The sequence below is a fragment of the Lithobates pipiens genome, unplaced genomic scaffold (genome assembly GCF_037356315.1).
Source record: "Lithobates pipiens isolate NorthernLeopardFrog02 unplaced genomic scaffold, aLitPip1_a1.2 Scaffold_8, whole genome shotgun sequence".
Lineage (NCBI taxonomy): Eukaryota > Metazoa > Chordata > Amphibia > Anura > Ranidae > Lithobates > Lithobates pipiens.
In genome coordinates, this window is record NW_027507903.1 from 171,048,480 (window position 1) to 171,074,500 (window position 26,021).

Genomic DNA, 26,021 nt, shown 5'->3' on the forward strand with positions numbered 1-26,021 from the left:
TTATATAGACAGGTGTGTGGCTTTCCTAATCAAGTCCAATCAGTAAAATCAAACAAAGCTGGACTCAAACGAAGGTGTAGAACCATCTCAAGGATGATCAGTAGAAATGGACAGCACCTGAGTTAAATATATGAGTGTCACAGCAAAGGGTCTGAATACTTAGGACTAGGGATGAGCTCAGGCGTGTTCGCATTGAACACGTGCAGAGCCCGCCAGGAAGTGAGCGCAGCGCTGCGCTAATCACAGGCAGCGAGACATTGCCCCGATGCGTGGCTGCAGAGATCGGGCAATGTCTCACTGCCTGTGATTAGCGCAGCGCTGCGCTCACTTCCTGGCGGGCTCTGCACGTGTTCCATGCGAACACGCCTGAGCTCATCCCTACTTAGGACCATGTGATCTTTCAGTTTTTCTTTAATAAATCTGCAAAAAATGTCAACAATTGTGTGTTTTTCTGTCAATATGGGGTGCTGTGTGTACATTAATGAAGGGAAAAAAATGAACTTAAAATGATTTTAGCAAATGGCTGCTATATAACAAAGCGAAAAATTTAATGGGGTCTGAATACTTTCTGCCATATATATATATATATATATATATATATATATATATATATATATATATATATATATATATATATATATATATATATATATATATATATATATATATATATATATATATATATATAATTTTTTTTTATTTTATTTTTTAAATATACAGCATCAATATAAATCCAAAATTGTTTGACACATAAAGGTGGTTGAGTCATGATGAAAATGCGCTCACAGGGATCGCTCTACATTTTACGTGCGTTTCTTCAGGAGAGAGTTTTTGTCCTGAACATCATCCCCAAGAATCCAAGTGGGGAGAATGGGATAAACTCATTCTCCAACAAGAAACCCTATGGATTGAATGCCTTGCTGCCATTTACTCCCCAGGATTGAATGAGAGTCAATCCTATAAACCTTTTCTATAGGATTTCGTCATGTTCGGCTCAGTGTCCTTCTGTCCCGACCTTTTAGATGGGGCACTCTGCCTTATCCTCATTTTGCAGTGTACATAATCCTATAAATGCTATACTTATAAGATATGTTACTTATTCTCTAGAGCGGACTAGATTAAAGACGATCAACTCAACATGAGAAAGGCATCTTGACATCTGCATTTTGTTCTATTGGTCTGTAGATCTCTTTGTATTTACCACAAAAAGACATAGGGGGTTATCCTGCCAATACATGTCCGCTGTATACATCCATAATACATGTCAACTGTTTACATGCCTCACCTGTACCCATCCAATCCTGAATGGGGTTAAGATACAAGCATAAGAGAACTGTACTCAGGAAACAGTGCAAATGGCTTGTGGTAGCTAGCTAAATACCCCCTGCAAACCCATCCATCAGTTGCCTAAACACACCCCACAAGCGTCCAGGAAGAATAACAGAAAAAGTTTTGTTTTACAGCACTGGTCATCTTTAATCACTATATATCCCACATCCAATCACTTTCCAAGGCTTGCCGCTTTCCTCCGCAACATTTCTAAATGACGCCCCTTTCTAACCAATGAAACCACAAAGCTCCTGATTTACTCCCTGGTTATCTCTCACCTTGACTACTGCAATTCCCTCCTCATTGGCTTACCTTTAAATAGACTATCCCCCTTTCAGTCCATCATGAATGCTGCTCATCCACCTTACAAACCGCAGTGTCTGCTAGCCCTTTCTGCCAATCCCTCCATTGGCTGCCACTTGCCCAACAAATTAAATTCAAAATACCAACAATAACTTACAAAGCCATCCACAACTCTGACCCCAGCTAATCACTAGCTTAGTCTCAAAATACCAACCTAATCGCCCTCTTCGTTCCTCCTGCTCTCTAGCTCCCTCATCACCTCCTCCCATATCGCCTCCAGGACTTCTCCCGAGCCTCGCCCATCCTCTGGAATTCGCTACCTCAATCTGTCAGACTGTCTCTAGATTTATCCACTTTTAGGCAATCCATGAAAACTTTCCTCTTCAGAGAAGCCCTTTTGTATAACTTGACCCTCCCTCCTATATTGTAAGCTCTAATGAGCAGGGCCCTTTGATTCCCCCTGTACTAAATTGTAATGCGCTGCGTAAACGGTCGGCTCGATATAAATCCTGTATAATAATATATACACGCACAAGCAAGTGGTTAACAAGGAAGGAAGGACATTGTCATCAATGAGGTGGAGGGGCAAACAACACCTTAGGCAGAAAGGTGGGTCTCTGAAAAGAAAACAGGATGACATTAGCCTTGCAATGAATCAGGAAGGGCTCTTTGAAAGAAAGCTGCTAACTCTGAAACATGTCCACCAGATGCGATGACCACCACGAAGGCTACTCCAGGGGGAGTTCCCTAATGAAAGTTTCTAACAAGAGAAAGTGAGGCCATCATTTTCTGGATAATGCCAAAACCAGTCCTATAAACAAGTATTTAAGGGCCAACTCTCTGCCCGTCATGACAAACAATGTCACTGTCAGCTGCTCGTAGCTGTGGCTCTACTCTGAATATAATTACTCCTGAGTAAAGAGAGCCTGGCGTTCACGGTTCGTGATGTATGCCATACATTCATGTTCTTTTGTGTGAATGTGCTGTGGGGACTTTGGTGTGGGGAACCTCGTGAGGGTTGTTTCGAGCCTAAATCAGGTTCACGGTCCCTTTTAGGGACAGATGGTGGCGAGTTAATTTTTCTATGAAAAGATTTTAATTTTAATTTAACCCTTTTCAAGAATAAGGGTCCTTTCACACGGGGCGGATCAGTTCTGATCCGCCCCGTGGATATCCGTTTGCTCAGCGGGGATCACTCCGCCGATCCCCGCTGAGCAGGGAGATGACAGCTCCGTCTCTGCACACTGCGCAGGGACGGACCTGTCACAGCGCCGCTCTCCCCTATGGGAGATCGGATGACGACGGACCGCAGTGCCCGTCGTCATCCGATCCGATCCGCAGACGGATGGAAAAATAGCTTTTTCCTCCGTTACACTTTCGGATCGGAGCGGGTCGGATGTCAGCGGACATGTCACCGCTGACATCCGACGCTCCATAGACCTCTATGGAGCACCCGTTCAGGTCCGCCTAAAAAACTGACAGGCGGGCCTGAACGGGACGTCGGTGTGAAAGAGGCCTAATACATCTACAGTTGAATGCTGAATGCCTACACTCTCTCCTGTACTGCTTCTGAAGAAGGGAATGTTAGGCCAAAAAGAGGAAATTTACATGCACTGAATTGTGCAATGGTTAGTCGTGAATGTTTTGTTGTAAATGTACTGAATAAACTATTAACATGTTTATTATCACATGTGTTCTTTTAAAGAAAATGTTTTTCTAAATAAATTACGTTTTATGGTATACATTTTTTTTTTTAGTATGCTTGATCCTATTCAGGGCCTTTCTATAACATATTTGGAATGTGGCAACATTTTAGATGAGAATTAGTTCTCCCTGTGGTTCACAATCTATACCAAGTACCTTAAAGGGTTGACGTACCAAATTGTAAGAAAGCCAGAATGTGAGGTACTGAATAATCTCAGGGATTGAAAAGCCTTTGTTCACAGCAGGTGAAAAAGGATATCCAAGCAAGGTGGTACATTTTTCACAAAGTAGCTTTTCTGGCTTTCAGTAAGGTAGGAATATAGAGATAACTCGGTCCTTCAAGACCTGGGTTTTCATAGCTGTTGATATAAGCCAATGACTGAGCAGTATGATAGAACAGAGGGCCATAAGCCTGCAGGTCTGCCGTGTTTGGAAGGGGTCAGAGGCTTATCCCTCTGAAGTTTAAGTACTTCTATGTACCAGGGTATGGGAACCATAGGAATTGACAACGGCCCTAGAACTGTATAGCCAACTACACCAAGGCAAGTGTCCATGCACAATCCAGTAGTAAAAGTAATATTACAGACCATCCCCACAGCATGGGGCCCAGGTACGTTTCCCAAGGTATTATAAGGTTACACTGATCCAGATTCACCAATTGTTATAGTAGAAAGCCGTAAAGAGTCGATTTTTAAAACTCAAAATAAAATAATGGAAAATAAAAGAAAAAACTAGTCACACATAGAAAACTACTACATGGGGGGGGGTAAAGGTCCATTCACCTAAGTATATTATAGCAAAACCCAAGATCTCACAGACTTGGATAGGGATATAGGAATATGCCTAGTGGCACACCAAGAAAAGCTTTTGTCAGTGTCCAACTGCAAGAAGGCATTAGTCTATAACCCAGGATCTATGAATATCCATTGTGTGTTCTGTACCATTTAGAGTGATGTTATTAGTCATATTGGATTATTAAATTTATTCTCAACAGTCCATTAACAAAAATATGCCGGGGCAATAACCTCTAGAAAAGGTGCTGATGGCAAAAGTTGCTGCATATAGGGTTGAATCAAAAAGCTGAAATAATTTGGCAATATCATTAGAAACGCAGGCTAGTACAATATCTGGCAGCAACATTTAATCCCATTTTGTAAGACATAATTAGATTACGTATATTAATTAAAAATAAGAATATCATCAAGAGCGATTCCAAAGTGAAAGCTATTTTAGCATATACAACACTTTCTAGCAGTAGAAGTAATTAACATCTCAATCCCCTTGGAATGCCATAATAGTTTATTCAAAACATGAAGAAACAAAGAAATATTCCTAATAGGAACTGGAACAGAAGGAAGGAGGAGGAATACTAAAAAAAAAAAAAAAAAAAAAAAAAAAAAGATACAAATTTTATATATGCAATTTTCACTGCAGGACAGAAACTGTCTATATAGTGTGTCAGGACAAGTCTGATCATTGGAGAAGAGCAGGCCGAGTTCCCAGCACAGCTAGAGAACTGACCACTATGTGTTCACCTGCTTAGTGTGGTTAGTTTTTAATAGGAAAGCATGGGGACTAGCAGGAACACAAGGGATTTCACACAAAGGAAGAAATACAAGGAGAATGGGATACTTTTCATACAGCAAAACACATTGGGCATATGAAATGTTTGGGTAACAAACATTTTAACCACAACCTCTGGAAGATTTACCCCCTTCATGACCAGGCCATTTGTTTGCAACAAGGCATTGCGTTATTCTAACCGATACGTGTGCAGTCGTGCGACAATGTATTTTGTTCCCCACAAACAGAGCTTTTTGGTGGTATTTGATAGGGGTGCAACGGATCCGAATGGGTCACCCCTTTCGGATCAGCACACGCCACAATCCGCAGAGCGCTCCACCATCTCGGCCTTAGGAAAGGCGCGGCTATCTTGGTGCACCCGTCGGCCGTTTACAATGGGATTGCTCCATAAAAAGACAGAGCGATCACTTGTAAACAAACCGGCATGACGACACCAGTACCCCTCTCTCCCCTCTGTGTACAGATCTGTACAGTGGAGGGGAGAGATCTGATGCAGCCCACAGCGCAGCTGCCATCCGTAGTGCCCACAGTGCTGCTCTGTGACAATTGCAGTCACAGCCATCCCTTCATACCCTGCAAAACCCAGCTATACCTTGCAATACTCCATAAGACCCAGCCATGCTCAGCCAAAAATTACAGTGGGGGAGATGATGTGGATATTACAGTGGGGGAGATTCATATTACAGTGGGGGAGATTGTGGATATTGCAGTGGGGACTATATGGTGGTGGAATGTTCACAGATTTTAGCAAATTCAATTATTTGCCGATTCCGAAAAATGATCCGATCCGTGACTCTGATCCGAGGAACCATCCGATCCGTGAGTTTTTTGATCCGTTGCACCCCTAATATTTGATCATCTCTGCATTTAATTATGTACTATAAACAAAAAAAGGCTAACCACTATGAAAAAATAAAGTTTTTTTTTTACTTTCCGCTATAAAACAGAGCACTCACACTACACAAACTGACCCAAGGAGAAGACCAGTTAAAAGTGCCAGTACACCCTTATTCTTGCCACCCTGTTGGCCTCATTCGAAAAAAAAAAAAAAAAAAAGTCCTCCTGTGGATTGCTGTGTGCTGCAGTCCAGATTATCTGCAGGCATTAAGCCTGTACAACTAATTGACAGTCTGAAAGGACCTGAGCTGTCCAGAGCTGTAAGCAGGTATCCACACATCTAGCCAGTGGTTACTTGTCATTGGGGATAGGAATGCATCAAGTCACTTCTGGCTTCTTCAGCTGATATACATGGCAGCAGTCGCTGGGGATGCAGCTAATCGGTGGTGATCTGTGCTCAATTTGCTTAGGAGAGAGCAAGGGAGACATAAGGGGTCCATGAAACCCCCAATACCTCATTAACCAGTTCCCGACTAAGTCATAGATATAATGCAGCAGAACAGCTCCCCTGGGTGAAATCCCATACCGGTACGTCCTTCCCTTTTTTGTCCACCAGAGGGCACACACACTGCACATGATCACGTGCACGAGTGCCAGCAAGTGGCTTTTTGTGTGTAAACACAAAAAATCCCTGTGCTGTCAGAGGAGAGGAGCCATATCGTTTGTTCTTATCAAGTTGGAAAAACATTACGTCTCCTCTCCTAGTCAGTTCTATCCCCATATAGTTAGAACACACTGAGGGAACACACAATTAACCCCTTGATTGTCCCCTAGTGTTAACCCCTTCCCTGCCAGTGACATTTACACAGCAATCTGTACATTTTTATAGCACTGATCACTCTATAAATGGCAATGGTCACAAAAAAAATAAGTGTCAAAAGTCTCCAAACTGTCCATTGCAATACAGCTCAAAAATGTCAAATCTTTCCCATAGTTTGCAAACGCTATAACTTTTGCACAAAAAACTCAATATATGCTTTATATGCTTATTGTGAAAATATATATACAGTGGTGTGAAAAAGTGTTTGCCCCCTTCCTCATTTCCTGTTCCTTTGCATGTTTGTCACACTTAAGTGTTTCGGAACATCAAACCAATTTAAACAATAGTCAAGGACAACACAAGTAAACACAAAATGCAATTTGTAAATGAAGGTGTTTATTATTAAAAGTGAAAAAAAATCCAAACCATCATGGCCCTGTGTGAAAAAGTGATTGCCCCCTAAACCTAATAACTGGTTGGGCCACCCTTAGCAGCAACAACTGCAACCAAGCGTTTGCGATAACGTGCAATGAGGCTTTTACAGCGTCCTGGAGGAATTTTGGCCCACTCATCTTTGCAGAATTGTCCTAATTCAGTTACATTAGAGGGTTTTTGAGCATGAACGGCCTTTTTAAGGTCATACCACAACATCTCAATAGGATTCAGGTCAGGACTTTGGCTAGGCCACTCCAAAGTCTTCATTTTGTTTTTCTTCAGCCATTCGGTGGTGGACTTGCTGGTGTGTTTAGGATCATTGTCCTGCTGCAGAACCCAAGTTCGTTTCAGCTTGAGTACACGAACAGATGGTCGGACATTCTCCTTCAGGATCTCTTGGTAGACAGCAGAATTCATAGTTCCTTTTATCACGGCAAGTCTTCCAGGTCCTGAAGCAGCAAAACAGCCCCAGACCATCACACTACCACCACCATATTTTACTGTTGGTATAATGTTCTTTTTATGAAATGCAGTGTTCCTTGTACGCCAGATATACTTGGACACACACCTTCCAAAGAGTTCCACTTTTGTCTCATCGGTCCACAGAATGTTGTCCCAAAAGTCTTGGGGATCATCAAGATGTGTTGTGGAGAAATTGAGACCAGCTTTGATGTTCTTTTTGCTCAGCAGTGGTTTTCTCCTTGGAACTCTGCCATGCAGGCCATTTTTGCCCAGTCTTTTCCTGATGGTGGAGGCATGAACGCTGACCTTAACTGAGGCAAGTGAGGCCTGCAGTTCCTTGGACGTTGTTGTGGGGTCTTTTGTGACCTCTTGGATGAGTTGTCGCTGCGCTCTTGGGGTAATTTTGGGCGGCCGGCCACTCCTGGGAAGGTTGACCACTGTTCCATGTTTCATAGTTAGGTTGAATAAAGACACCAGTCCATCCAGTTCAATCTGAGTGAGTGTCTACAATTGTCCCTATCCTTGTACACTCACATTGGTCCCTACCCTCAAGGAGCTCACAATCCAAGGTCCCCATTCATATACTAGGGCCAATTTTGGACAGAAGCCAATTAACCTACCTGCATGTCTTCGCCATTTGTGGATAATGGCTCTCACTGTGGTTCGCTGGATTCCCAAAGCTTTGGAAATGGCTTTATAACCCTTTCCATACTGATAGATCTCAATTACTTTCTTTCTCAATTGTTCCTGAATTTCTTTGGGTCTCGGCATGATGTGTAGCTTTTAAGGATCTTCTGGTGGACCTTACTGTGTCAAGCAGCTCCTATTTAAGTGATGCCTTGATTGTGAACAGGTGTGGCAATAATCAGGCCTGGGTGTGGCTAGAGAAATTGAACTCAGGTGTGGACAACCACAGTTATAGTATGTTTTAACAAGGGGGGCAAACACTTTTTCACACAGGGCCATGATGGTTTGGATTTTTTTTCACCTTTAATAATAAACACCTTCATTTACAAATTGCATTTTGTGTTTACTTGTGTTGTCCTTGACTATTGTTTAAATTGGTTTGATGTTCCGAAACACTTAAGTGTGACAAACATGCAAAGGAACAGGAAATGAGGAAGGGGGCAAACACTTTTTCACACCACTGTATATATATATATATATATATATATATATATATATATATATATATATATATATATATATATATATATATATATATATACACACACACACATACACATATACAAAAAAAAACATGAACAGTGATGTCCTGTAAAATAGAGGTAAACACATGAAAAGTCCAATGTTCATTGAATTGGACTTGAGAAATTAATGAAAAATCTAAGATCTGTCCATACCATGCTTGATGGCAAATCCACAGTTGGACACAGACAACACAAACAATGTACAAATAACACTGCAGTTGTAAAGAAATCCTCAGTAAAGTGGGTACTTTTACTAGCTATGGTGGAGCCACTTACCATTTGACTGGAGAACGGTCACTTTATATATTTTTATTCTGTTTGAACTTGGAATGCTAGCTGCTTTTTTTGATAAAATTGTGGTTTAGCGCAGTAATTTCAATTTTGTTTGTGCACTGATAATTATTCTAGCAAAAAAAAAATATTTTCTTCAAAATTGTCGCTTTTTTTGTTTATAGTGCAAAAAATAAAAAAAACGCAGGGGTGATCAATTACCACCAAAAGAAAGCTCTATTTATGGGGAAAAAAGGAAGCCAATTTAGTTTGGCTACAGCGTCCAACGACTGCGCAATTGTCTGTTAAAGTGACGCAGTGCCACACTGTAAAAGGTGCTTTGGTAAGAAAGGGGTAAAATCTTCTGGGGCTGAAATGGTTAAAGAGAACCTGTGTCGTAAAATGTGTTTTTTTTTACTGAAAATATGGATTTGATAAATTTACACCAATGTTGTGCAAAAAAATAAAATATCTAAATAATTGCAACTACCACCATTTTTATTCTTCCGGGTCTATGCTTTCAAATGTTTGGGGATTTTAAATCTTCAGGCCTTAAATGTGCATTTTATCATGTGTTCAAAAAAATTAAAAAATCTGGGAAGAAGGTAGTTAACGTTGGAATACATACAAAACACTGGGGGGGGGGGGGGGTTATTTACGAAAGGCAAATCCACTTTGCACTGCAAGTGCACTTGAAAGTGTAGGAGCTCTAAAACTAAGGGGTAGATCTGAAATAAGGGGAAGCTCTGCTGATTTTATCATCCAATCATGTGCAAGCTAAAATGCTGATTTTCCTTCCATGTCCCCCTCAGATCTACAGCGACTGCACTTGAAAGTGCACTGTGGGATTTGCCTTTAGTAAATAACCCCCCGTGTACGCATTTTTTTATGCAAATTAAAAACACACTGGACTGTATCTAGTATAAACCAGCCCTAAAGACTAAACTTTTTTTTTTTACATTTTGTAAGGGATTATAACCCGACAGTTATTTGCTGTCTGTGCCCCCCTTACCTTCCTGTCCCCTAGTTAAATTAGGCAGTCAGAGAAAATCCCTCCAAAGTGAGGGAAAATCCTCGTCACTAGCATCATCAGAACTAGTGTTCCATTGGAAGAGGTCTCCTCTATTCCTGTTTGAGTTTCAAATGTGGGATTTGCTTTCACTCGTTGCGATAATTGAAAATAGAACGAATAGAGAGGGAACCTCCCCCCAATAGTGCAGATGTAGCAAAAAAACCTTACAGGTGTTCTAATCACTCTCCAAAGTTTTACCTTTAGTTATAAAGAAAAAAAAAAAAAAAAAAACACAACACACACACCCCCCTATATGAATTTAACAACTTCACGCCCGCGCTATAGCCAAAAGACGGCTGCAGCGCGGACGTCATCTGCCGGGAGGCCGTCCCTGGACTCCCTCCCTTTAACTTCCCCGATACGCGCCACCGCGGGCGCGCATCGGGGAAGTTCTGTGCTGGCCAGTCACAGATCGCTGTAAACGGCCAATCACAGCAGCAGTTTACAGCGTGATCGGCGCACCCAATGAGAGATGATCTCATATGTAAACATATGAGATCACCTCTCATCCGGGCTTTCCCTCCACACACAGACAGCATGTGAGGAAGGAGAGATGAACCGCTGCATCTCTGCAGCGATCAGTGTAAAAAAAATAAAATAAAAAATAAAATAGTGCCCATCTGTCCCCACTGCCACATCAGTGTCACGTGTCATCAGTGCCACATTAGTGCCATCAGTGTCACGTGTCAATGGCAGGTATCAGTGGCATCTGTCATCAGTGTCATGTGTCACCAGTGCCACGCATTAGTGCCATCTATCAGTGCCACCTGTCACCAGTGCCACGTGTTAGTGGCATCTGTCATCAGTGCCCCGTATCAGTGCCATATGTCATCAGTGCCACGTCGGAGTCACGTGTCATTGTCCTGGTGCTCAAGGGCCTTCAAAAGCATAATAGGTAGTCAACAAGTTAGATGTGTAATTTATGCTCCTAGAACACGTGATGGCACTCCCTGTATGTTGGGCCTCTCCATGTGGCCAGGCTGTGAAAAAGTCCCACACATGTGGTATCGTAATACTCAGGAGTAGCAGAATTTATTTTGGGGCATTTGTGGTATAAACATGCCATGTGACAGAAATAACCTATCACAATGACAATTTTGTGGAAAAAACTTAAAATAAAAAATCTTCATTTTGCAAAGAATTGTGGAAAAAAAAATTACATCAAAAAGCTCACCATGCCTCTTACTAAAAACCTTGGAATGTCTACTTTCAAAAAAGGGGTCATTTGGGGGGTATTTGTACTTTCCTGACTTGTTCGGGTCACAAGAAATGAGATAGGCCACCAGTACATCAGATGTGATCAATTTTGTGCGATTCGCACCACAGCTTGTAGACGCTCTAACTTTCACGAAGACCAAATAATATCCAATAATTGGGGTTATTTTTTAACAAAGATATGTAACAGTATAAATTGTGGCCAACATTTATGAAGAAAAATTAATAAGTTGCAAAATTTTATCACAGAAACAAAAGAAAAATGCATTTTTTTTAAAAAAAAATTCGTTATTTTTTTAGTTTATAGCGCAAAAATAAAAAACCTCAGAGGTGATCAAATACCACCAAAAGAAATCTCTATTTGTGGGAAAAAAAGGACAAAAAATTCATTTGGGTACAGTGTTGCATGACTGAGTAATTGTCATTCAAAGTGTGAGAGCATCGGAAGCTGAAAATTGGTCTGGGCAGGAGGGGGGTTTAAGTGCCCAGTAGGCAAGTGGTTAATAACTCTCACAGAAAATGGATAAAGGATTGTTATGACAAAGCTTACATTCTGGAATTCCACTTGAAGTGTCCTTACAAAGTAATCTTTCCTTGATTGTTCATCCTCCTGAATAAAAAGCAAAAAACTAAGTTAATCATATTGCACATTTTACACAAATTTACAGAAAACAGGACATACTTATTCCCAAAGAAGCAACTAGTTCGGGCGACAGAGGTTTATACAAAGTGAGCACTAGACAGTCTTACACAGCACTGCGTTTATACTGGTTTCGGACATAAAACCAACATTTTATGTGCCAGATACACCATGCAGTCTTCTGAGACTGGATTACAGAAGAGGTGCATTATGACCCTGGACACGCAACATACTCTGTAGCTAAATTACACAGTAAACTTGGCGTCTAGAAAAACCCAAGCAGAGCTTAGAGCCTGCAGGTCACATTACAAGCCAGCTCAAGGTCTTCCTCGCATTATGACCAACCTGGAAAATTTCTGAGCACTCTTGGCTTTGCAGAATGAAAAAATGCTGGATAAAAACCTGGGAAAAAATAGTCCAGGGAAATGGGTATGCTACTGAGGAAAGATGTCAATTCTTCCACTAGCAAAAAGCTGAAACATGATGAGTTGCGAGGGGTTAGGCTTCACACAGGCAATAATCTGGAAGCCAGAATATGCAGGCATTCAGTGTGAAGGAGGCCCAATACTGCCTGTTCAATAATTGATTTCCAGCTATTCCATTCTTCTGTAGGTGGAAGCATAACCCTATGTATCTAAGCGACTTATCACTTAAAACCGGCACCTCCTGGCCCTTTAAGAGGTTTCAGATGCCGTGAGGTGTGTTGGGGGTTTCTGTTCATGTGACCACCGTGACTGGCTGTCACATACACAGAAAGTTTCCGATCGCTGGTATGCAGCGGGAGCTTTCCAGTACTAACCGGGTAGTTTTAACAGGGCTGCATATAGGCAGCTGCTCATCATTAAGGTAAACCCACTGAGTGGCCACATATGCGTGTGGCTAGTGTCAAGGAGTTAATGCATGTTTAAAAAAATAAAAATAAAAAAAAATAAAAAGGGGCTTTTATTTTGGACCTGGACTCAAAAAAAAAGTGTTTATTTGCTATGTTATAGGTAACATTTAGAATGGTTAGCTGTGACCAAGCAGTACCTTGAAAAAAATATACATCTTGTTTGAAACTTCTCTGGAAAAATGGCACTGTACTTGTTATGCGACGGTACATAGGCACTGCTTTAGCCTCATAGCTGCCTATTTGAAATGCGAGAATACTGCTCACCATAGACTGCTGCTAAACCAATGTACAAACCACCATAAATCTTATGCCCCATGCACACGGGGCATTTTTACAGGCACTTTTAGGAGCGTTAGGTTGTGTTTTTTTTTTTCTTTTTTTTTACAGCTTAACCAGTTCCCGACCAAATGCATGCTGATGTATGTTAACAGAATGACATGGACAGGCAAATGGGCGTACAGGTACGTCCCTTTAAATTTGCCACCGTGCCATTGTGTGCGTGCCACCGGCGGCAGGCGCGCACCGGCCGGGACCTCCATGAGTCGGATCGCAGGTCCCATCGTCTCACGGGGAGGAAGAAAGGGGAGATGCTAATGTAAAAACGCATCTACCCGTTCTGCCTAGCGACAGTGTCACTGATCTCTGTGCTCCCCGTGATTGGGAGCAGAGATCAGAGACGTGTCACATGTAGCCACGCCCCCACAGTTAGAAACATGCCCCAGGACACACAACCCTTACCCTGCCCCCTAGTGGTTAACCCCTTCACTGCCAGTGTCATTTACACAGTGCATTTGTATATGACAAAAATGTCTGATGAGTCCGCCATGTCGTCGCAGTCACAAAACAAAAAAACATCGCAGAACGCCGCAATTACTAGTTAAAAAAAAAAATGCCATAAAACTATCCCCTATTTTGTAAATGCTATAAGTTTTGCACAAACCAAACGCTTATTGTGTTTTTTTTTTACCAAAAATATGTAGAAGAATACGTATCGGCCTAAACTGAGGAAAAAAAATGTTTTTTTTAAATATATTTTTGGGGGATATTTATTACAGCAAAATTTAAAAAAGAATGCGTTTTTTTTCCAAATTGTCGCTCTTTTTTGTTTATAGCGCAAAAATTAAAAACCGCAAAGGTGATCAAATACCACCAAAAGAAAGCTCTATTTGTGGGGAAAAAAAATGTCAATTTTGTTTGTGAGCCACGTCGCATGACTGCGCAATTGTCAGTTAAAGCGACGCAGTGCAGAATCCCAAAAAGTGCTCTGGTCAGGAAGGGGGTAAAATCTTCCGGGACAAAAGCGGTTAAAAACACCTATCCATGTTATTCTATGGCCTCATGCACACACAGGCTTTTGGGAGCAATAAGTGGCATAGGTATTTTTGAGCTGTGAAAACTTCTGATGCAGGTAAAAGCTGCTAAATGTGGCTTAATGCTGGATACAGCCGTGTTAAGTCTCAAGGGTTTTTTTTTTTTTTTTTTTTTTTTAATGTCAAAAACAATGGCTCCCTATGAGAGCCCATTGATTTGACTAGAAGTCACATCGCAAGTGGCATCATAATGATCAGACTTGCGGTGTGGCTTGTGCACTTAGAATCTTAAAGGGGAACCCTCTCCAAAATGAAAAAAAAAAAAAAAAAAGCACCACACACACGTGACCACTCAGTGGGTTTGCTTTCGGTCTGAAATGGATTTTAAGGGGAACCCCCCCCCCCACTCCAATAAAATGGCATGGAGTGCCCCCCCCCCCCATAAACTATACCAGACCCTTATCCGAGCACAAAGCCTGTCAGATCAGGAAAGGGAGGGGACAAGAGAGCACGCCCTGCGCCCCCCACCCCAAGGCACCTTGTCCCCATGTTGTTGGGGACAAGTACCTCTTCCCAACAACCCTGGCCTGTGGCTGTCGGGGTCTGCGAGCAGGGGGCTTATTGGAATCTTGAAGCCCCCCTTTAACAAGGGGGGCCCCCCAGATCCCGGCCCTCCACCCCGTGTGAATGAGATTCTTCTCTCCCCACTGATGTCTTATCCCTCCGCCAGTGCTCCTCTACGCTATGTTCCTTCTGTTCTTCCTCCAATGTTCGACACCCTCTCCCGCTATAATGCTGGGTCCAGTGTGCCATTACTTAAATAACCATGAGGCAGGGCCACCTGGTGACGCCATCCAAAGGCCACACCCCTTGTGATCGTTCATCTCGTCCCCTTTCCCGACCTGCCGAGCCGCATGCTCAGATAAGGGTCTGGTATGGAAGGGGGGGGGGTGTCCCCTTGAAATACATACCAGACCGAAGGATGTTCTTTTTGGGGAAGGGCCACTGATTTTGAATAGAGGCAGAGGGACGCTGCTAAAAGCTAGCACGGCTAAACGTGCATTAACGCCAATGCAAAAAGCTACTGAAAGCACGTTTTTGCAGCCGCCTTATCCTGACGTTGGCTGTGCAGTTTGTTTTTCTAACATCCCGTGTGCATGAGGCCTTAGGAAAAAAGAAAAAAAAAAAACTGAAAAGGTTATTTTTTTAATAAAAAAGTATAGCCTGCTAATATATGAAAAAAAAGAGAGATATAGATATATACACACACACACACACACACATCATAAATAGCCATAAAATCCTTTTTTTTTTTTAATACATCACGGGACACAGAGTTAGGCTATTATTCATTACTTAGTGGGTTATATACCACCCTCATGTGAATGAACACTGGTAGACAAAGTTTTAGACAGGAAGTCAGTCCATCCCTCTATAACCCCCCCCCCCCCCCCCCCCATACAGGAAGGAGTTTAATTTTGTAGCAAGCATTGACTCCTCATGTTGTACTGAAAGAAAAGGATTTTGCAGGTATCACAAAAAATATATATATAATGCCATTTTCTTTATCTTACTTCACTGGACACGGAGTTAGGCTATTCATTACTTACAGAGCAATAACCGCTTGCCGTTCAGCCGCCACAGTTACACTGCGGCAGGTTGGCACAGCTGCGCGAATCGTCATACCGGTACGTCAACTCGCACGTGGTGATCTATGGGTGCATGCGCCGTTTGGCCAGCGGGGGAGCCAATCAGCGCCCGTGATAGTTTCCCGCAGAAACAGAACAGGGATCTGCCATAGTAAACAAGGCAAAACTCTGTTCTGACGGGATCATACAGAGATCCTGTCTTTCTTCTACGCAGAAAGACGGATCGGTGTGTTGTCCCAGGCAGCCCATCCAAAAATGGTGTCAAAAATGTCAGTTAGGTGTCTGATTTGTCTGCTGCAATGACTTAGTACCGCAAAAATCACTGATCACCGCCATTACAAGTAAAAAATAAATAAAAATGCCATAAATCTATCCCATTTTTATAGACGCGCCAACTTTTGCACAAACCAATCAAATGCTTTTTGGGGAATTTTTTTTTTTTACTAAAAATATGTAGCAGAATACAAATTGGCCTAAATTGATTAAGATATTCGATTTTTTTTTACATTTTTCTATTGAGTGCGTTTTATAGCAGAGAATAAAAAAAATTCCCCCCCAAATTAAGTCTTTTTTGTTTATAACGCAAAAAACAAAACAAAAAAATAAAAAATAAATAAAACGTAGAGGTGATCAAATATCACCAAGAAAAAGCTATTTGTGATGGGAAAAACAAAACAAAAAAACACACAATTATATTTGGGTACAGTGTCGCACAATAGAGCAATTGTCACATGAATTAACGCAGCGACGCATAGCAAACAAAACTGCCTGGTCATTAAGGGGTAAATCCTTTCGGGGGCTGAATCGGTTAAATGGCAGTCTGTAGCACACTACGGCCGAAAGCCGAATCTTCGGCTGCTCTAACATCTACCTGAGAAAATCTTGTGAACCTATGCACAGAAGACCAGGTAGAAGCCTTACAAATCTGAGCCACATACCCGATGGCGAAAAGTCCAGGAGGTTCCTACACCCCTAGTAGAATGAGCCCTCACCCTGAAGGGAGGAGGCTTACGTTTCAGACCATAGGCCCGAATGACCAACTGGCGGACCCAATTGGCAATGGAAACTGCCTGCCTCTTGGGTCCATCTGGCAAAAAATAAAAAATAAAAGGAGTCTGATCCTTGGATCTCCGCAGATCTAGACAATTCAACTGACTACCCGGACGACATCCAAGGAATGCAGTTGTCTCTTCCGCCAAACGGAGCTTAAAGAAGAAAGGCAAAACAATGTACCAATTTAAAGGCCAACACCACCTTTGGCAAGTAGGATGGAATAGGACGCAACATCACCTTGTCATGGTGAAGAATTAGGAATGGTTCCCTACATGAAAGGCCGGCCAATTCTGACACCCTTCTAGCCAAGGTAATGCCATCAGGAAGGCTAGCTTACGTGACAGCAAGACTAATGGAATTTCCTTGAGCCGAACGTGAAACCTGCTGTATTGCATCCTTTAAAAGGCATCAACAGTAAAACACAGCTCTCGAGGAATATCCGTCTTATTTTCAGCAAGATCATCCTCCTGATTAGGCTTGTCAGGCCGTCTGACCTGATCCTTTATGGACTAGCAGATACCAACTGCTGCAACAGCTGGCTGAATTGGCCAAAGAAAGGGAGGCCTTTAATAATGACTCCAGTTTGTCAACAGGGTCTTTCAAGCCCTGTGCCTTATCCACTGGAAAAATTAAGTTCTGGTTTAAGGAAAAGACTGCTGCATCTACGGCTGACATGCTCCACTTCTTAACGGCTAGCCGACCAGCCACCACAGTTATACGGCAAGTGGTTGGCATGGCTGCGCAAATTGCCATAGGTGTACTTCGCTCCTTCAAGACGTCACAGCAGGTGCGCACATGCTGCGTGTACCTGGAGCCAATGTGCGTGCCTGGTGGCTCATGACTCAGCGAGAATGGGGTAAAGACACAAATCTCAGTTCTCTCAGGGGAGAGGAGACCGATCTTGTGTTCACATTAAGAACACTGATTGGTCTCCTGCCCCAGACAGTCCCATTCCCCCAGTTAGAACTCGCTGAGGGAACACAATTAACACATTGACTGCCCCGCTAGTATTAACTCCTTCCCTGCCAGTGACATTTATACAGTAATCAGTGGCTGTTTTTAGCTCTGATATCTGTATAATTGTCAATGGTCCCAAAATAGTGTCAAAAGTGTCCGCTATCTTTCCGCCGCAATGTCACCATCCTGAAAAAAAAAAAGTCAGATCGCCGCCACTAGTACAAAAAAAAAAAAAAACAGAAAAAAAAAATTGAAAATGACAAATTGATCCCCGATTTTGTAGACACTAACTTTTTTGTGATTTTTTCCCCCCCCCAAAAAATATAGCAGAATGCCGTATTTTTCTGCTCCATAAGATACACCTAGGTTTTAGAGTAAGAAACCATGAAAAAAATGAAAAAGATCAGTAATCTCTGCAAGAGGCAACTTAAGCCACTGCGACTGAGAGGCAGACACAAACTAGATATCTTCTTGTCCAGATTGCTTAGAAGCAGACTCATCTGCCAGGCCCTCCACAGAATACTGAGCTTTTACCTCTTCCCCATCCTCAACGCATTCCTGCTCCAAACTAGGAGGATCAGGGGAGAGGGAGCTGTCACACTTCTTGGCAACTTGCTGACATGATTGAGGCAATCATGCCAGCAATCCTGTGCCCTAACCCGGCTAGGGCTTAGGACAGTTTATCCTTGGTGATAAAGGGTGAAGCAGCAGCGTTGACTGTAGGCACCATACCTGGGTATAGTATCAACACCGGGATGTTCTGCGCATGCATGTGGTCCTGGTAAACGGGTGTGGCTGTATTCTTATGACAAATCTTCATGCGTCCAGATTAGGCTACGGCTTTGTGTGCACATAACACCTATGGCGAAGCCGTGCGCCATGGCCGCCGTGCGCCCTGGCAAACCAAGAGGTGAAATGGCGAACCGTTGTGTGCCACCATACAGGTAAAAAAACAGCCAAACAAGCAAAAAATGTACACTTTGCAAACACCCACAGCTAGGCCCAAAACTCCCTCGTATGGTCGCCATACACAGGTGTCCACTCCCAGTTAGCTTGACTGATTTTTACAATAACTGAGACAACCCACAATAAGTAAATAAGGGGGTTTCACCTACCCATCTAGGCTCAGGGCAGCTTAAAAACTAAGAGCCCAATCTTCACCCTTCACCTTCACGGCGGGTTCCTGTCAATTGAGATAACTGCGCTGACCCTAAAAAACATGTCTTAACACACATCTCAAACAGTGAATATATATTCTTCAATGATCCATCAATATGAACCATAAATTATAACAGGTGCATAGTATACTAATATAGGGAAAATTACATAAATGAAACAAATGTTAGTAGTGTATTAAGCAAAGAAAAGTCCCAGTATTTCTTTTCAGAATATACCGAAAATTTGTGAAATGAATGATAGTGTATTAAACAAGTGTTCATTTAATTTGTTTTGTGGTTTTAATTTATTATTTTTACATTATTTTTATTTATGTATTTTAAGAAGTATTATTTTAGATTAGGTTGATTAAGATACATTTCATATCTTTTTATATTAGTAGCATACATAATAGAAACAAATGAAATAACTCAGAGGCTTTGGTAGTTGTATTAAGGTTGATTAAAGTTTTAAATGTTTTATAAAGTATAATATGACAATTTTAAGGTCCTTCCAGCGATCCCTTTGGGCTAACTATACATTTAATGTAGAACAATCTAATATAGGAATAGATGAGCATTGATGGAGGGGTACCAAGTTCTGTTTTGGTAGGAAAGGAAGGTATGGGGAAAAGGGGAAATCATTAGATCAAGGAAATGGCATAGAACACCGGTAATTAAAATGGCGGTAAACGCACTTCCAGTTCCGCTGCAATTTGATTGGCCAAACAATCAGCAGTAAGGGCATAAATACTTAAGATGGCAGCGCCAGCTTCCTGAAGATGCACGATTGGATGCAAAACACTGACGTCACTTCCTGTCCTAACTCGCACCAAAACCGAGGCTTGGAGCGCACGCCGGCATGGCACCTGACCAACCCTAAGAGTATTGCTGGAAAGACCCAGTGCCGGTCTAAAGGCACCTCATTTGTGAGTGCAAAATTCGCATACTATTTTTATTGATAGAATACATTTTACACATGCGCAATGATGGCCATTTGCTTTTTTTTAAATCATGAGATCACTTAATGTATGAAGTGATTACTGGCATATCATTTGGAAATCCCCTGTCAGTCTCACGAGTGCAGTGGTTAACCCAGGTATAAACCAAGGCGCTTTTATTTGTTTTTGGTAAGTGTTCATTCTAGAAGGTGGTGTAGAATTAAAGTGGAAGTAAACCCATTGATTTAAACAGTTAAAAAAAAAAAGGCATGTCAGGAATGCCAACTGCACATTGGCTATGCTCTCAGCCAAACTATCAAACCATCCAATGGCTGGTGTCATAACGAATCACACGTGCAGCACCATAGCAGTTGAAGATGAAAACAGAGGCAAAGATGGCAACTTCCTTGGCTGAAAACAATAGGGGAGTTTACTTCCACTAACAGATTGATGCAGATTTCTTCAACTACGGATGCAGATCTGTAAACGTCTGAAGAGAAAAACTGGGTCTTTTCTTTGTTTACACTATTCATTTTACTTATGTAATTTTCCCTATATTCTGAAGAGAAATACTGGACTTCTCTTTGCTTAATACACAAATACCATTTGTTTCACTTATGTAATTATTCCTATATTAGTATACCATGCACCTGTTACAATTTATGGTTAATATTAATGATGGATCGCTGAATATATATTCACTGTTTGAGATATGTGGTAAGAACTTTTTTAGGGACAGCGCAGTTATCTCTTATACTGTAATTATTTACCCCATACTCTTTGTGGGGAACCTATGACGGCAGCAGAGCCGCTATACACACACACTTTTTATTTTTTTGCTCTGGTGACACATATTTCACATATCCTTTCACTTGAGGACCTTCAAGAACTGGATACCCTTTTCATGTTTAGGGTTCACTCCATTGGACATGTACAGCACCCTGCAGGAATGCCTTAGCACTGTGGTGTCCAGGATTCCACTTTGAAGCGCCTGGAGGTCACATTACAGGCAAAACCTTGCAGGATCTTGTGTCATCTTTGTGAGGCTCGGCTAACATTTTTCTAAGCATATAGAGCCTGTCAAATGGATCCGATCGGTCAATCCCTTGATTCATTTAGCCACTTCGCATCCAGGCCAATTCTGACATTTCTCTCCTGCATATAAAATTCATAATTTTTTCGCTAAAAAATTACATAGAACCCCCAAACATTATATATGTTTTCTTAGCAAAGACCCTAGAGAATACAATGGCGGTTGTTCCAACTTTTTATCTCGCACGGTATTTGCGCAGCAATTTACCAAACACTTTTTTTCCGAAAAAAAAAGTTTCATGCTTTAAAAAAAAAAAAAAAAAAAAAAAAACACACAGTAAAGTAAGCCCAATTTTTTGGCATAATGTGAAAGATGAAGATATGCTGAGTAAATAGATACCAAACATGTCACGCTTCAAAATTGCACGCGCTCGTGGAATGGCGCCAAACATTGGTATTCAAAAATCCCCATAGGCGACGTTTTAATTTTTTTTACTGGTAACACGTTTTGAGTTACAGAGGAGGTCTAGGGCTAGAATTATTGCTCTCACTCTAACATTTGCGGTGATACCTCACATGTGTGGTTTGAACACTGTTTTCATTTCTTTAAAAAATAAATTGTTTGTTAATTTTACTTTTTTTTTTAGTTTGACACTTTAAAAAAAAAAAAATAATAATAATTGATTACTTTTATTCCTATTACAAGGAAGGTCATCCCTTGTAATAGGAATATGGCATGATCGGACCCATTTACAGTGAGATATGGGGTCAATAAGACCCCACATCTCACCTCTGGGCTGGGAAGCATAAAATAAAAAAAATAAAAAAATAAAAATAAAAAAAAAAAACACACGTTACGGCTTCCCAGCTGAGGCGATGCAGTTATTTGAATGCAGAGGCCGGGCGCAACGTCATAACATCACGCCCGGCCTCCGAACGATCATAGAGATGCCAGTGACCATCTGGTCCGCCAGAAATCTCCATCCAGGGGCCAGCGGATCCTGTGTTCGACTCACCGATGGAAGCGGTGAGTCGGTAGAAGCACCGGAGGGCGAGGGGGGGCAGGAGTCCCATCCCGCTGCCCGTAAGAGCGATCAATCGGTGGAACAGCCACTATGATTGTTCTTATGGTGCAGGGAATCGCCGGCTGAAAATGCTGATATCTGGATGAGGTCTGTAGCCTCAGGCATCAGATAACTCTCCCCCCCCCCCGGAAAGTAAAGGATGTCCCAGGAAGTACCTTGGGCGCCAAGAGGTTAAAGAACAGTTTGTGGGACCAGAGACCTGGAACTCAGAGCCCAAAACAAACATGCCCATCCACCTTGCAGACACAGGTAAAATAACTGATGTACTTCCTGGATGGGAGGGGTTATATAGGGGATCAACGCCTGTCTAAGATTTTTTTTTCTACCAGTGTTCATTCACCTAGAGATGGTGTACAGTTATAACGCAGTAGGTAATGAGCATTAGCCTCTGTGTCCTATGATGTATGAAAAAGAAAAAGGGAAGGTAATGATTAGCTTCTTAATAAACACTCTTAAGTTAATACTTACACATGAAATATGAAACGGTCCAAAACTTAAAGGCTGCTCTCCAAAGTTGGGATAATATCGCTCACATTTCTTCTGCAAAACAAATTAAAAAATGTACGCTTGGGTATACCTATACAAATATAGTTATTACACAGATTTGCAGTGGCAAACGGCTTTTAAAGTCAATGCAATTGTCTTGACAAGAAAGTGCTTCTATAAAAAGCAGGATATCACTATGGGAACTTTTCTTGTGTTCCGTAAACACCAGCACCACCAGTGCTTGTGAAGTATATTAAATGCAAAACGATAACGTTGTAAGCCTGTAAGATATTTTGTTTACAAGGTCTACATAAAAAAATAAATTTTTTTTTTTTTATATACCACAATATGAAGCTTCATACGACTAGCCCCTTAATTCAAAAGATAAGGATTTTTTACTTAAAAAGTGATTGTAAACCCCTACAGGTAAGCCTAGATTAAGGCTAGGGATGAGCTTTGGTGTGTTCGCATGATCCACGTGCAGAGCCCGCCAGGAAGTCGGCGCAGCGCTGCGCTAATCATAGGCAGTGAGACATTGCCCGATCTCTGCAGCCTTGCATCTGGGTAATGTCTCACTGCCTGTGATTAGTGCAGCGCCAACTTCCTGGCAGGCTCTGCACGTGGACCATGCGAACACGCCTGAGCTCATCCTTAATTAAGGCTCATCTGTAGGTGCTGTAAATATCTCCTAAACCTACATGGTTTAGGAGATATTTACAATTCCCCATAAGAGGATTCCTTCCACGCATGCACCGATGTATTCGGCGCATGCGCATTTCTAGAAAGGTCACTGCGTGCCATTTTCATTAAAGGACATGCCGTGATTGCCGGCTCACGCGTGCGGGAGTGACGTTACACGACTCCGGCTAGTCACAGAGCCGGAGTCGGTGACCCCAGAATGAAGATGGATGATTCTAGCCAGCGAGGAAATCAGGGACATCGCTGGCTCCTGTGTCAGGTAAGTGACACATAATGGTCTACTATGCAATGCATAGAAGCCCATTATGCTTTGCCTTTACAGGGAAACAAAGAGGAAGTAAACCCATCAGGGTTTACTTCCTCTTTAAGCCTGGTACACATGGGCCAAATGTGGGGAGACATTGGCTGTTTAAGAAAAATAAAAATAAAAGGAAGAGCAGACATTCAGCCCGTGTGTATGTCAGTCGGTTCAACAGAAGCATGCTGGAAAACTAGCAGCCAATCAACTCCCAATGAGTGCTCTCAGGCAATGGCAGAGAGCTGATCGGAGTGTTCTGGCAGGAGGTCATTCCCCAGTTAGAATCAGTGACGGCTGGAGTTTTTTTGTTTGTGGGGGGGGGGGCGCGGTGGGTGTTGGTTGAGGGAGGAGCAAACACCACCAACAGAAATACAATTTTTTTGACAAAAAGTACTCTTAGGGAGCTGCTGAGAGACTGAGATGGCCGCACCCCGTCCCTCCACGGCTTAGCACTCCAGTGAGCGTGGGGGGCAGAGCAGAGAGCTGCGAGAACTGAGCCATCGGCAATGTTTGATGGCTCAAGTCTCAGTGATGAGGCGGGTGGGGGGGGATGTGCGGGATGCAACATCGGTCCAATACTGCATCCACCCAGGCAAGTAGGATTATGGGATATTTTTTTCCCCCCATTCTTTTCTTTTAAGCTCTAAAATTAAGCTCCAACAGGTAACAGGTAACAAAACCCATTAAAAGAGGAGCTGGGTGGAATGTCCACAACAGTGCTGGAAAATACAATGTTTTCATAGTCTTACAAATAGCACGTCTAAAGAAAATATAACCATTAAATACACAATTAGGTCCTCAAGCCGACCTCCAGATAAAGTAAAATGTTAGCTTTGCAACTGAGGCACACTGTAAGGCTTCTTTTACACGAATGGTATTTATCATCCCATGAAAAGTGATCAGCGGCGGATCACTTTTCACAAAGCTGGGAATACAGGAGGCAATACTGCCACATTTACTTACAATATCCTTCCCTCCCACAGGCTTCTCCTTTCTAGAAAGCCAATCCCCCCGAGTTACATCTCTTTGGCACTCCCAACGGTTGCACTCTGACATCAACATGTACTGCGAAAGCACAGTAATCCTACATCGTAATTGAGGACACCCACAAACCAGTGTCAGACAGGAGAGTGATAGCTGCAGGGAGAGGAAGGGATAGGCAAGTAAATGTGCTACTTTATGGTGTTTTGGAACTACATTTCCCATGATGCTCACACACTCTGCAGTGTAGTTGAGCATCATGGGAAATGTAGTTCCAAAACATCTGGGGAGCCAATTTACGCCATTAAAAAGAATTTAACCCTTGCAGTGTGGAGAGAGACCAAGCAGCAGTTTCCCCCCCCGCCCCCCAGGAGTTCAACCTTAAAAGCATCAGCTTTCTCAAATTGGTAATGCCATGTACACACGACCGTTTTTTCTAAAGGAGTTCCGCTGACACCGCGTACACACCAAAGTCCGATTGTAAGTGGTGGTTCACACTAGTGTGATGCTAGACATTGCATGCAATTTGCAGCGCCACTGCTGTTCACATTACATGTGACGTCTGTGTGGTGCAATGTCAGCCATATAGTGTGGCTGATATTGCACCGCATTCATTCCAAACACGCACAGGACCCTTTTTTCTGTTCGGACCAGAATGGGATTACATGTCGATACATGTCCGAACTGTCAGTTCGCAGTGCGATATGCAAGCTGAAATGGGGGTGTCGTTAACATAATGACACTCCCAAGCAGTTCGCATATGGCCGTGTGAACTGCCGTGCGTGTCTAGTGCAATGCGGGAATCTGCAGTTGATTTGCAGGGTTCTCGCATCACACTAGTGTGAACCAGCACTGAAGAACACGGTGACGTACAACACAACTAGAAATAGGAGGTCCAATAGCCAATAGCTTCCGTCTGGTACTTGCTTCAGAGCATGCATTGTTTTTGGTCCGTTGGAACAGCATACAGACAAGCGGTTTTCCCGATAGGAATTGGTTCCCTCGGAAATATTTAAAACATGTTCTATTTCTAGGTCTGTCAGAATTTTCATAAAAATATAAAAAAAAAAAAAAGTCAGATGAGGCATAAACTCCATCAGAATATACGATGAAAAGCTTCCGTCTGACTTTTTCTGTCGGACATTCCACTCGTGTGTACACAGTCAAAGTGTTTTTTTCTACATTTGCAGCCAATTATTAGTTGAAAAAAAACGGAACATGACCAAATCTTAGAAACGGTGCATTCAATTTGCAAATAGATACAAGTCAACTTATGCTAAAATAATCCATGCACATACCCGTCCCATTTCAAATTCACGACATGCCATGACAATTATCTGCATTGGAAAAAAAAATGAAAATCATTAGTAAAAGAAATTGGTTCTGAATTACTTAACAGTTAAAATAACTGTTCCTAATACTTGTGTGCATTTCCACTTTGCAACATGTACCACATACTATTGAGTCTGATTTACTAACATACATATATATCTGCGCTGAGAAAATAAAAACCTCAATAAAGAAAGTGATATTGCAACCACTTACATATAAAAATTATAAAACACAAGCGTGATGAATATTACTAATAAACTACATGAATAA

At 42.1% G+C, this 26,021-nt stretch overlaps 1 protein-coding gene across 4 annotated transcripts in view; it reads right to left on the reverse strand.

Annotated features, from left to right (window-relative positions):
* Positions 1–26,021, reverse strand: part of PTPN12 (protein tyrosine phosphatase non-receptor type 12) — a 122,417-nt gene that overhangs the window by 27,197 nt on the left and 69,199 nt on the right. For all 4 annotated transcript variants that reach the window (XM_077471871.1, XM_077471870.1, XM_077471868.1 and 1 more), the window contains exons 5-7: positions 25,718–25,756; positions 22,424–22,495; positions 11,793–11,852 (exon numbers count right to left, since the gene is read on the reverse strand). In XM_077471871.1, coding sequence (XP_077327997.1) covers positions 11,793–11,852; positions 22,424–22,495; positions 25,718–25,756 — 171 coding nt within the window. The remainder of the gene's footprint in view (positions 1–11,792; positions 11,853–22,423; positions 22,496–25,717; positions 25,757–26,021) is intronic.